Here is a 13,634-nt window from a genome sequence, read left to right on the forward strand (position 1 = left end):
CCGATTTTAATGAAATTTGGTACAGACTTGAGGTACATCCCGGGGAAGGACATAGGCTACTTTTTATCCCGGAAAGTCGAAGAGTTCCTACAGGATTTAAAAAACAAAATCCACGCGGGCGAAGCCGCGGGCATCCTCTAGTATAATATAATAATAAACGATATTTAACTATTATGGCAAAGATAAATAAAAGTAATAAATAAAATAGTGTTTTTAAGAGGAATATCAAGTTTTAGCTTTTGTACTTTATCTGCAGGCGAACGTTCCAACCTTTTACGATTTTTCAAATTTACAATCGTTGACGTAGAATCTACGTCAATGATCTTGAATTTATAAAGTTTAGTTGCGGCAAAAATGTTCGTCTATTATTAAACTGCTTCGTTATTTTTGTATGATAAATGATACGATCTCTCTCGGCTACCTGGAAATGTCGCGTGGATTCATGTGACGTGTTTCCACTATGTGATATAGGTTCCTGTTAACGAATTACGGAATAGCCGGCATGGATACATTCTATTTATGACCTGAACTGAATATTGATTTCAAGTCCGTTCTGGAAAAGAATGATCAAAATCTTTTGATGAAATGTTTTGTAAAAAAATATAGACCTAAAAAGTTTTATTCCGTCACTATTTAGGCTTAACTGAGTAGTACTTATTTATAACTTTTGAAAAATTTTGGGATAGTAAAAATGTTCTCGAAGCTAGTTCTTAAAGTCCTCATTTTAATTCAAAGTTATAAGGTAAGTGTAGCGGCGCATGAGAAAAAACAGGGTTAATTTGTTAACTGTTAACACAACATCTATAAATAAACACTTAAAAGACGCTTAAAAGACAGAAATTTTCCCTATACAAAAACGTCAACCCTTTTGTCTCGACAAAGCTGAAAGCTACGCAATGCGTAAAATGTGATTAGCTAGAGAATACACCTCGCTCAATCTCATTTGTCTGACACGTTGTCATACACAGGCGTTCTCGTTGAAAGCTGTTGTCCACGACTTTGTCCGTTTTTAGATCTGTCTAGATATTCCGCCCTGGATGTTATGAGTTCCAAAAGTGAAAAGTCAGAGTCAAAATTATTTATTCAAAGTACTTTGACTTTGAACCCACTGGGTTTGGAAATACCTTTAATTTTTTAAAGTATATTTATGTGTCTATTTGAACATTATTTCTTCATTTTAGTACCACCCTACTTTCATTCATTTTCCACGCTTATTCCTTCACAATTCTCTACCCTAAGGGGCCTAAGGTTGCCTGGAGAAGATCGTTGTTTATTAAGCGATCATACCGTTGTCTTTCTCATGTCTATTATATAATATTAAATGTATAATGTGTTTAGGTACAATCATTGTACAGTAAAGTATACTATTAATTTATTTTACTTACAAGTAGGTACATAGGTTCGTCCTCGATATAATAATATATTCTGGACAATATTTCGTAATTTGTAAATGCTATTGATCTAGCGTTGCCCAAAATTGAGGTCTTCAAAGACTTAATTAAAGATCTTGATTTCTGTTGAGTTGTTTTACGAGTAACAGCAATCGACGCGAAGATTGGTGTTGTTTCCAATTCAGTGAAATTATTGCTCTAAGGCTCCATTCACACTGAGCCTCGGCAAAGTTCACGGCGATGCCACGTCACGCGAGTCCTAATGAAAATAGCATATAATTATGTAACATACATTTTCATTTCTTCCCTATCAGTAACAGTTCGTAACAATTATTATTGGTACGCGCATTTTCTCAGTGCAAAAAAAGTGCTGGTCAGGTGTCGATTCACACCGACGTGTTCCACACCATCGTACAAGAAATCTCAAATCATAATAATTTTTATTATTTACAAGCCGATGCCCGCGACCTCGCCCGCGTGGATTTAGGCTTTTCGAAATCCCGTGGGAACTCTTTGATTTTCCGGGATAAAAAGTAGCCTATGTGCTAATCCTGGATATTATCTATCTCCATTCCAAATTTCAGCAAAATCCGTCCAGTAGTTTTTGCGTGAAGGGGTAACAAACATACACACACACGCACACACACACACACACACACACACACACAAACTTTCGCCTTTATAATATTAGTGTGATTTGGAAAATGTGCATAATGATTTGCAAGTTAAAAGCATGAATTCACGGTTTTCGGATTTTTCACTGTGCTAGACATTGCTACCTGCCAATTTCATGATTCTAGATGAACGGGAAGTGCTCTACAGCTTTTGATTCAGTTTTCTTGACAAACACGACAGACAGACAGATAACGATGTGATCCTATAAAGGTCTTTTTTGAGATCCGGAACCCTAAAAACCTTTTGCTGGATCGGATAATGTGAAAACGATCTAACAGTGATTGATTTATAAAGTCGGCAATGAAGTACAAGATTGATTACGCCTGTAGCCATTGAGTTTATTGCATCAGCTACTCCAGGTTCAGGAAGAGCAGAATTAAAGTCTCACTGAGTGACGGGCGACGTAGGCATCATTGCCAGCCCACTACTGAGAACGGGTCTTTAATGTTTAAACTATCGTGACTGATTTAATATTCATATTCTCATTCACTAACTATGCATTCCAATATTATTTACAATTTTCACAATTTTTGTATAACGGATTAGACATTCTAACATTTACTATTATTATATAATGTCAATACTGGAACCTCGCTGTGGCACAGCAATTTTTGCTGCGTAATAATTGTTTTTGAAGTCCGATGGCTTTCACCACAAGCACGTTCCATATTGATATGATGTGACGAATGCAAATGCGTTGTCTCCTATGATATATGTGTACTAGTATAACGTTATGGCTGAAGATAGTGATGGTGATGGGCGATGACTCACTACGGAAGACCTTAGTCCAACAATAAAACTCCGCAACCTGATATAATGGTGAACACTTACCTTCTTCGTACTCTTGAAGACGTTGCACTTGAAGACGTTTGTGGCACCGTCACGGGCGATGTACGAGAAGATCTTAAGGTCGGAGCTGTCATGCGATACGTAGAAGATGCGATATATCGGATGGTGCATAATCTCGATGCACTCAGTTGTAGACTTCTTGTTGCGACTGAAGAAACGAGACCGCTTCTTCTGCAACAAGGACAAGTCATTATTGCTACAAATGCGTAGGACAACAATATTTTAACGACGTATATCTAACATTAGTTTCTCTGCGTATTGTCCTTCAACATGGGGAGGAAAGATCCGCGACTCTGAAGTTTGGATCGTGGTGGCTTTGGGAGATAACATATAATAAAGATGTAAAAAATCGTACGTCAAAGCATATAGACTAGTATAAAGAATAGTACTAGAAATCACGTCCCAGACACAAGCCTTTATTATTATTTAGTAGCCTTATGGTAGCCCTAATTTTCTTTGATTTCACGCCCCCATAGATTAATATTTGACCTATCATCAATTCAGAATCAAACCGAGAGTTCCCTCACTCTTGTTTACTCTGTTAATACTCCATCTACAAGCAAGAAATATCTTGGTGTATGCGTAGGTACTTAGAAGGAATATACATAGTTTTGTGTATGCGAGGCTAGAGTTTGGATTGTAGAATACCCTTCCGAGTTTGTGTGTTTTTCAATAATTATATACCGTATCTTTAAAATTAGAAGAAATGCAAACTTCGCAACGCAAACGGAAACTTCTAAGCAAACACGTCCTATCTTAGATAGAAAATTATGATGTATATCTGCATTTGCTCTAAAACGAATATTTCAAAAGAATCTAATAACAAAACTGAAATATTTTCTCTGAAAGAAGTTCTGAACTACAAGTTTTTCAATTTTAAATTTCTGTAGTTTACAAGGCTTTCTTCCCGAAGCCATCCATCTTCCAACTTCCATTGTGTACCTATTCGCTCTGTATTGAATGTTCCCGCAGCATATTATCAGAAAACTATCTGTTAGAAAACTTTTTGATGCTCGCAGGATGACCGTCCGCATACATCACACCGCAAATTTTATCAGAGCAGCGAATGTGAGCTCAGTTTGCGATTAGCCACCAGCTCTCCGCTGCTACCTTTCGGGATCTAGTCCAAAAAGTATGGAGAGCGCGCCTTCCAACATTCTCATCCAGCAAATGCCTGAAGTATCAAAAGCGTACGTCCGATCCGGCAAAATTCTGATAGTCTTCTTCCGTCACTGTTAGAGAATGCCACGTCGTAGGTGGGGCATTGACCAGAGTTTTGCACGCTATGCAATGCGGGTTTGAAAAATACTAAATAAATAAAACTACAAGACAAGTGTAAATTAAAAATTTATAACACCCCCGACAAGTGAAGGTTACAGTAACTAGAAAAGTGCTGATAACTTTCAAACGGCTGAACCGATTTTCTTGGACTATTCGCGCCTACGATCCAAAGTATCTGAGTTTTCCAAACAAATACATTGACATAATATTATGAACCTAAGGGTTATCTAACCTTCTTTTCTACAAGAAAACTAGAAAAGAGCTGATAACTTTTAAACGGCTGAATCAATTTTTTTGGATTATAGCTAAGAACACTCTCGATCATGCCACCTTTCAAACAAAAAAAAACTAAACTAAAATCGGTTCATTCGTTTAGGCGCTACGATGCCACAGACAGATACACAGATACACAGACACACAGATACACACGTCAAACTTATAACACCCCTCTTTTTGGGTCGGGGGTTAATAAGGCAAATGATTATTGGCATTTATTTATTTATTTATTTATTGTCAACCAAAACAGATTACAATAATTACTTTAACTTAATTCTTAAATTGCTACATTTTGACCTTATTGTAATCCTATATGGTCGCACAACATGACTATGGTTTTTTAGGCACGCTTAGTTATTATTTAATATTAATAAATTAAATTTAATATAAACACTTAATAAGTACACTTATACTACAATAAAAAATAACCTAAAAATTCGACGAAATAACAATGTTATTCTATTATTTTACTTAATTATTTTTACTACTTTTCTAGCAAAGATATTAAATCTGTGATCAAAAATATCTAAGTCTATATCTGTTATATTATTATAGGAGCGGCACATTCTTATAACAGGATTATAAAATGAGGTGTTATTTTTATAAGTTTCCAGTATAAAAGTTTTTGGTTTACGATTTACATATCTAACATTAAGGTTTATCTGAGAAAGTAAAGTGGGGGAGTCTATATTGGAATGTAGAATTTTATGTAGGGTTAGCAAATCTTGTCGTTTACGGCGAATATGGAGGGGAGTCATGTTAAATTTAGTAAGACGACCAGCATAGGATGGTATTTGCCTGGAGATTCCACACCGGTAGGAGAGTATTTTCAGGCATTTCTTCTGAACGCCTTCAATGTTATTAGAATGAACAGCATAGCAAGGGGACCAAATTATTGAGCAGTATTCCAGCACCGTCCGTACAAAAGTGCTATACAGTAGGATGAAGCTATGTGGATTTTTAAACATTTTCGTGGTTCTTGCTATGAAGCCCAGATTTTTGTAAGCCTTATTTGTTATACTGTTGTGATGATCCCGAAAACTAAGCTGGTCATCAAACAGTACACCGAGATCCTTGATGACAAATTTTCTCTCAAGAAGTTGATCATCAATTTTATAATCAAAGGTAACTTTTAGGTTTTATAATAAAAGGTATAAAAAGGCATTGGATTGTGTTTAGGTAGTAAGTATAATAATAACGCTAAGTTTTTGCTAGCGTTCTGGCTACATTCCGTATGTATTCATCATTTACCATGAGATCAATGACATTAAGATTATACTGTGTCTCTCTTTATACCTACTACGTCCACTCCATGTGTATTCGAGCCCTCAATATTCCAGAGGCAATTAATTCGCCACAAGTTGTACCTATCGGAAGTCGGAAGCGTTTGTATTATCTGCATGATCGACTCTGCCTGTAACGCCACTATATACATCATCAGCTATACCACGTGTATAAGCAATCAGGAGCGTTCTCGCGGGCTTTGATGTTGTATTAACACGCGCGAAATGGCCCAATAATTACTAATTTGAATTTCATGTTATTTCGGGTCTAATGTGGACCAAATTGGATTACGTGATAAATAGCGATATAATAGATAATTTTATTTATATACACAAATATTTGAAATCCTCCTATAGTAATTAAAATCGGTTCATTCGTTTAGACGCTACGATGCCACAGTGCCACACACAGATACACAGATACACACGTCAAACTTATAACACCCCTCTTTTTGGGTCGGGGGTTAAAAAATGCCTACTGACATTATATCAAATTGCTGTGTATAGAGATTTTGCCCTTAGATTTTCTCCAGGAGGTTTTTTCTATCCCATAACAAGTTAGCCTTTGAATGCACTCTCACCTAGTGGTAATCTAAGATGGAAGGGGGCTAACTTGGAAGGCATTGCAGTTTTTTAGCTATGTTGGTTACTCTGGTTCTCCTACGGATCTCCTAATTTGTGATTTAATCACTTAGAGAAACTCCGAGCATAGCTTTCACCATACATATTTCAGATTTCAGATTTCAGATTTATTTATTTGCTTTCATGTACATTTACATTAATTGATGGTGGGTGCTTAAAGCTAAAAGCTAAATACATGAGACCCTGTCAGGGTATTGCAAATACAATTTTAGGTACAATAAAATACATAGGCTGAATGATTGCCAGAACCAGCCAACTATGTGATATGAATACGCAAATCCTTCAAGAAGTTTTACTCGAGACTCAGAAATAAGTCATAGAATAACCTTACAAAATAATTGGTTTCAAAGAATCAATTGTACAGGTCTGAGCCAAATGAAGCTTACTTTCAACCCTCAGGCAGTTCGACTTTAATCAAGAAGAAAGTTTTCCCCGATTGACAATATTTTCACCCCTAACCCTCCCGCCGCAGGCTATGTAGTTATTGAATATAGATTAGGAAGCCGCAAAAGTTTTCAATTCATTCTCTAATAGGACGCCCATTTCACTCCGCAGCATAAAAGGATAGGTATTTTTTTACGTTTCAGTATCTCCAGAGAAAAAAGGAACCTTTAGAGCGATTACGCACTCATCAGATCAGAGTCCGTAAAAATACGGATACAATAAACTCCGACCGAACTCGGACATTGCTTACGCACTAATCTGATCTCTGATCTAAATCCAAGATATTCAGTGGATATCTTTGACATACGAGTATGTAGGTACGTCAATCGTCATACGTCCGATTTGAATCCGAGGCCCATCTGATATATTGTCACTGGTGGATGAATGTGTAACCACTCTTGTAGAATCACTTTCTTGCCTGTCTGTCTTATCTTTCAAGACTCGTCAAGGCAATCAAAACCTATAAGGTAATCCTCGTTGAAATAGAATCATTTTTGGCAGGTATGTCTTAAATATAGCACAAAAGAAGAGTAAAATCTGAAAACCGTGAATTTGTGGTTACATACAAGGCAAAAATAAAAAAGTTTATTTCTTGTACGGAATCCTTCGTAAGCGAGTACGACACGCATTTGACCGGGTTTCTTATTCAATTTTCACTTATTATGTTCAAGTTGTTTTTATATCATACTTTTAATGATTTTGGACAATTTGGTGATCATGGTCGCCCTAGTTTAGAATAATTTGTGGAGTTCCATTAATATTTTTTTGCCAACCAATGAATACAACGTACCGAGATATAGGTATATTACTCAATCTTCTATTAAAGTTGAATGGAGCTGATATTATGCCCACCTATACTGGGATACAATTTGCCGGTGAATTCAGAATTGCCAATGAAGTTGATTGAAAAGGATCCTTCAGTTATGTGCTCATTTGAGAAATACATAAAATTATTAGGTACCTATCTCCTCTCTCTTTGTATCGTTTTCCTGAGAGCGTGATGTCCTAGTGGTTAAGACGTCAACATGTTATTCGAGAGGTCAAGGGCTCAATTTCGGGCTCATCCTCTAACTTTTCAGATTTATGTGCGTTTCAAGCAGTTAAATATCACTTTAACGGATTTAACGGTGAAGGAAAACTAACTAAGTATATCCTGACCTCACTTGTAACAATTACTAAGAATATCCTTTTCCTCCCAGCTTTATTTGATTGACTTTGATTAATAATATAATTGTTGTCTCGTTGTTAGTCTGGTTTAGTAGAACAAGTATCAAAAGTTTGGTTCGTGAAGGTTGGCCTCAAGTCTGGGTATGAAACTATGTATATTGTATAGGTATGGGAGCTCGCCGTCCTACTGTTTGTTATGTCCTACCATGACCTACTCACTACAAAGTAACCGCACAGCACAGCCGCAACATTTTCAAAATCCAATACGGTGTGTAGTGTAACATAGTTCTGACAAGTTCGTTAGAATGCGGTTGGCGCTTTATAAACTAAAGCGGAGTTGGGTTAACTATGTATTATAAAATTAGTTTTTTATTAATTAATTTTATAGTAAAAGAGTGGTTATGTGTTCAACAATCCGATGTTTGAATACTAGTCAAATCAGTATTAGGTACCTACTAGTAGTAACGCGCTTAGTATGCGTGTTTCTATGCATTACTGGCATGTGACGTCACAATGAGTTGACGTGCTTTTTTAGTTTAGTCGATATTTTAAAATGGTTAATGAGTAATTTATTCGTTTAATAGAAGAAGAATGAAGCCTCACCTGGTTAGAACAGTTAGTTCGCGTGGTGACGCGCACGCCGTCCACGGACACGTCCACGGTCACCTTTCGCTTCTTCGCGCCCTTCGCCTTGAACTCGTACTGTGAACGAAAGTCCATCATCGTCATCATAATCATCATAATTATCATCATCATCATAATATTATCATTATCTTTCATATATTATAGCGGTCGATGGATGCTTGCTGTCGGTCTCCCATTCGGGGATTCAGGGTTCACATTCCTCTATACTCGAACCTTTCAGAGTTTTTCCTCTCTCTTTATTGTAAAGCTGTCAATTAGTGACTATGACGATTCGTTATTAAAACCAAAACAAAATTGTTTTCCTTCACCGTTAAGGCAAGTGACACTTACTTACTCGTAAATCGTAATTGCTAATAACGCACATACTCGTAACTCCGAAAAATTAGGAGGTGCTCACTCGAATAGAAGAACGGTCTCTTAATAAGCTATCAGCACTTGAACATCAACAATATCATTGGACACAAATTGTTGGTAGCTATTTACCGCTTCCACAGAGGCTGCGTTAACTTCCGACTTTATCCAATTATTCGGCTTTATCCGCCCTTCAAGGATTCGAGAAGCGCTTTAATTACATTGACACGGAGAACATAATATTTATGCAATATTTTGGATTTTGGATACCACCAGCCACGAGCACAGTGTCGGACTATTACCAACTAAAAACCTCACGAAGTTCCATCCCACCGCTGACGACGGAGCATAAGGGACCGACAACGCCTCGTTACTCCACCAGCGGATGTCCCTGTTATTGACATAGGCAACTTTTTATTCCGGAAAATCAAACAGTTCCCACGGTATCTTTAAAAACCTAAATCCACGCGGATGAAGTCGCGGGCATCCGATATTTTCGGGTATTTTATAAAACAATCATATTCGCTTACAAAGTTTTCATCCTCTGCTAGAACGTCGACTCATATTACGAAATCTCATAACAATTATTATGCTGTCTCGTGTGTAGGTAAGTAGGTACGTACTCGTAATTGCAAAACAAACGGACTAGCAAATTAGGTACCCGGTACCTAGTACCTACCCACCTATGTCGAAAGTCTAGAAAATAAAGCTCATGTTTTCTGAGAACTAATGAATATTAATTATTTCCTAAAAACTAGATCATTTGGAGTATTTACAAATTTTTCGTTCCATGCATTTTGTTCGAAATGAAAAATTAGAAGTGTTAATTAAAAATTTATAACATCCCCGACAAGTGAAGGTTACAGTAACTAGAAAAGAGCTGATAACTTTCAAACGGCAGAACCAATTTTTTTGGGTTATAGCTAAGAACACTCTCGATCAAGCCACCTTACAAACAAAAAAACTAAATTAAAATCGGTTCATTTGTTTAGATGCTACAGACAGATAGGTACACAGATACACGTGATACATACGTCAAACTTATAACACCCCTCTTTTTGGGTCGGGGGTTAAAAATCACATGTGACGCGCAATTATTTTTATAATGTACCTATAATAGTAGGACCACGAGTAGGTACATGGTGGTATCCCTTAGACCCGCCAATGGGTCCACACCCCATGGTAGTATATCCACGGACTCGGCACCTATTGAAACATTATGTAAACAATACCAATATAGGCCTTATAAGAATCTTCGGGGTCACTCAACCGGCGATGGAGAGAGCTATGCTTGGAATTTATCTACGTGGTCAAATCAAATATGAGGAGATTCGTAGGAGAACCAGGGAGGTAATACTGATTTACTTATAGCTTAACGGCTTGCAAAGTTGAAGTGGCAGTGGGAAGGGTACGTTCGAAAAACCGATAGACGTTAGAATCACAAGGTGCTAGAATGGAAGCCTTGCCACCGAAAACCCCAGCGTTGAAGGATCCCTCACTAGGTGACCAGATTACATCAAACGAATCACTGCGAGCCGCTGAATTCAGGCGGCGCAAGACCGTAGCGTGTGGAAATCCATACAAGAGACCTATGTCCAGCAGAAGACTTCTATTGGTTGATAATGATGATGACAATATCTACGAATACCTATAACTACTTAGGTACATTCGCTCCAGTTTCTCTACCTTGAATAAAGTTATTAAAGCTAAAAACCAGTATGCTTTTTCAGTGGTTATTCTATTGTAAAATGAAAAAGCCCGAACGGCAAGTTTAATTTCCTGGTACGCTTTGAAGGGGGAATATTAAGTTTTTTTTAAATAGAACGTTCCGTTCTTTTTAAATTTCGGTCGCTGCAATCGAATCGCGAATATTAATCTTTCATTGGCAGATGACCTATGCTGGAAAAATTTAGAGCTTTAAAAATTAGATTTTTCATTCGTTACAACCGACGTCTGTTACTGAAACTTTAGTTAAAAACCCGGTCAAGTGCCAGTCGGGTCCCGTACATAATTATAAAATCATGTTTTGGGTGTGTTACATATTTGTTTTCTGAGCTAGAATAAACCGTGAAAGAAAAGGCCAAAAAAAAATCGTTTGTTTTTGTTACAGCTTACAAACTATTTTATAAATCGTTGTTTTCGGTATTTGTTGCTTAAATAAATTACATGGTATATATTTTTTAATTTATCGTGCAAATTTTGGGAAAAATACCTGAGTACGGAAATATGTGCGTGAGTCTGACTTGACCGGTTTTATTAGTAGAGGGAGGGCAGGACACGTTAACCTGCAGCAGCGCGAGTGGTTGGCGAAACTAAATGTTTCGTGAGACCTTACTGTAACTTTTTTTTGATCGATTTACTGATGTCCTCTGATTAGTCATAGTCCTTGGCATTTCTGTACAGCATTTATTAAATTAAATAAAATTAAACAGATTTTATTGTATTTATTTTTACTTTAGTATCTATCGAGTTGGTTATTTTACTATATTATTTTTTCTACTTTGACTATTCTGATATTATGTACTAGAGGACGCCCACGACTTCGTCCGCGTGAATTTAGGTTTTTGGAGATCCCGTGGGAATAGTTTGATTTTCCGGGATAAAAAGTTGCCTATGTCAATTACAGGAATGCAAGCTACCTCGGTACCAAATTTCATACAAATCACTTGAGCGGATGGGTTTTTAGGCATCCCGTGGGAACTCTTTGATTTTCCGCGATAAAAAGTAGCCGTCCGTCCCCGGGATATAAGCTAACCCTGTACCTTTCGTCAGAATCAGTTAAACTGTTGGGCCGTGAAAAAGTAGCAGACAGACAGACAGACAGACGGACAGACGGACAGACACACTTACGCATTTATAATATTAGTGTGGATTATAGTCAAGTGAGGGTACTTACACGGACGCGGCGCATAGCAGCCACGATCTCAACTCGGCTCGTTGGGCGAGGCACGTCCATCGTCCCGATATACTGTGAAACAAAAATACCCAAATAGTATATATTTCCTTAGAAAGAAGAATACTTATTCAATTTTTAAAAAGTTTTAATAAATCGGTCGTGCGAGACGGACTCGCAAACGAAGGGTCCTGACTCCCGTACCTACCATCGTACAAGAAATAACACTTTAATATTCATAGCGGTCATTTTAAAATTCTTATTATTTGTTGTTATAGCGGCAATAGAAATACACATTTTGTGAAAATTTCAACTTTGTACCTATTAAGGTTCACGAGATACAGCCCGCTGACAGACAGACAGACCGGACGGACGGAGCCCGTATAGAGTCCCGTTGGCACCCTGCGGGTACAGAACCCTAAAAAAATAGTAATAGGAGCGCTCACATGGATACGAGTATCATTATAATATTGTAAGGTAATTTAAAAAAAAAATGATTCGAATTGTCAAAAATAATATAAAATTATTTGTTTATCTAATGAAATCGATACTTGGCTCATTCGATGTCATCGGTACAATCTGTTGCTAGGAAGTTAGCCAGAGTGAATTTGCATAAATACAGGTGTTTTGAAGGTTTTTAGTCTAGTCTCCCTCTAAGATTCGGAACGGTTAAATTGCATATTTTCAGTGTTAGATCATGAACTGGATAATTAATATGTTGCGATAGCAAAAAGCAAACAAACCAATAGCAAAATCAATTATTTAATTAGAGCGTACTCTAATTAAATAATTGATTTTGTTATTGGTTTTTTTAGACTAAAACTCACGGTTAACTTCTACGCGTTGAACCTATTTTCTTCGCGTAGGTTTTGGGAGAACATTCCAATAATTTGATGAAAATATTTAAAAAATACTTGCTTTTCCTGACCGACACTCATATCATATACGAGCTACTTGAAGGATCGAAATCGTTTATGCCTTTTCGTACGTGATTGCAAAGTGAAGAAGCTGCCAAAACGTAGCTGACCTCCGTAGCGCTCATCCATAGCACGCATCCCTCCATTCAAAAAAATTTTCAAAAGAAAAATAAAACCGACTTCAAAAACCACAAGCACTAAAAAGTAATAAATAATTAATTTTTGTTTCGTTACACGTGTAATGTACCTAGGTATGAAGTCGAGCGAGCATAATAAAACAAAATTAGAAATCCAAATGTGAAGCTCGCCCGACTTCATACCTAGGTAGTACTAGGTACATTTTTACAGGTCACAATTTTTAGTGGCCCCACTGTACTATAATATGCTATGCCCAGTTAAAACCCTACTGTTTACTAAGCTATTACACTGATCGCGAGCAATTTGCTCTTATCCATTGAGGAGTTCTGTTCTCCATCTCCGAAGATATTCATCAGATCTTCACCAAATTTATATGGGACCACCTGCACAGTATACCCTTTCAAACAAAAAAAAATTCCAAATCGGTTCAGGGGTCTTTGAGTAATCGGTGAACATACATTAAAAAAAAAAAGGTTCCGACGAATTGAGAACCTTCTCCTTTTTTGGAAGTCGGTTAAAAGCGTAGCTCCGTTTCTATCAATGCTAAGCTTTGTGGAGCAATGAAAATGATTGGTGGATATCACACATATCCGTAGCAAGGTAGCATAGCACATCTCTGGTGGAAAAGCAGCCTATTGCTATGCAGTTACACATTCCATACCTAATCACACACATCAAGAAG

General features: G+C 37.1%; 1 protein-coding gene across 1 annotated transcript in view; it reads right to left on the reverse strand.

Moving 5' to 3' along the window:
- Positions 1 to 13,634, reverse strand: part of LOC123880049 (carboxyl-terminal PDZ ligand of neuronal nitric oxide synthase protein) — a 163,325-nt gene that overhangs the window by 49,293 nt on the left and 100,398 nt on the right. Inside the window, exons 3-5 of the mRNA XM_045927935.1 lie at positions 11,901 to 11,972; positions 8,612 to 8,710; positions 2,898 to 3,086 (exon numbers count right to left, since the gene is read on the reverse strand). Coding sequence (XP_045783891.1) covers positions 2,898 to 3,086; positions 8,612 to 8,710; positions 11,901 to 11,972 — 360 coding nt within the window. The remainder of the gene's footprint in view (positions 1 to 2,897; positions 3,087 to 8,611; positions 8,711 to 11,900; positions 11,973 to 13,634) is intronic.

Source organism: Maniola jurtina, chromosome Z (genome assembly GCF_905333055.1).
Source record: "Maniola jurtina chromosome Z, ilManJurt1.1, whole genome shotgun sequence".
NCBI classification, from domain to species: Eukaryota; Metazoa; Arthropoda; class Insecta; order Lepidoptera; family Nymphalidae; genus Maniola; species Maniola jurtina.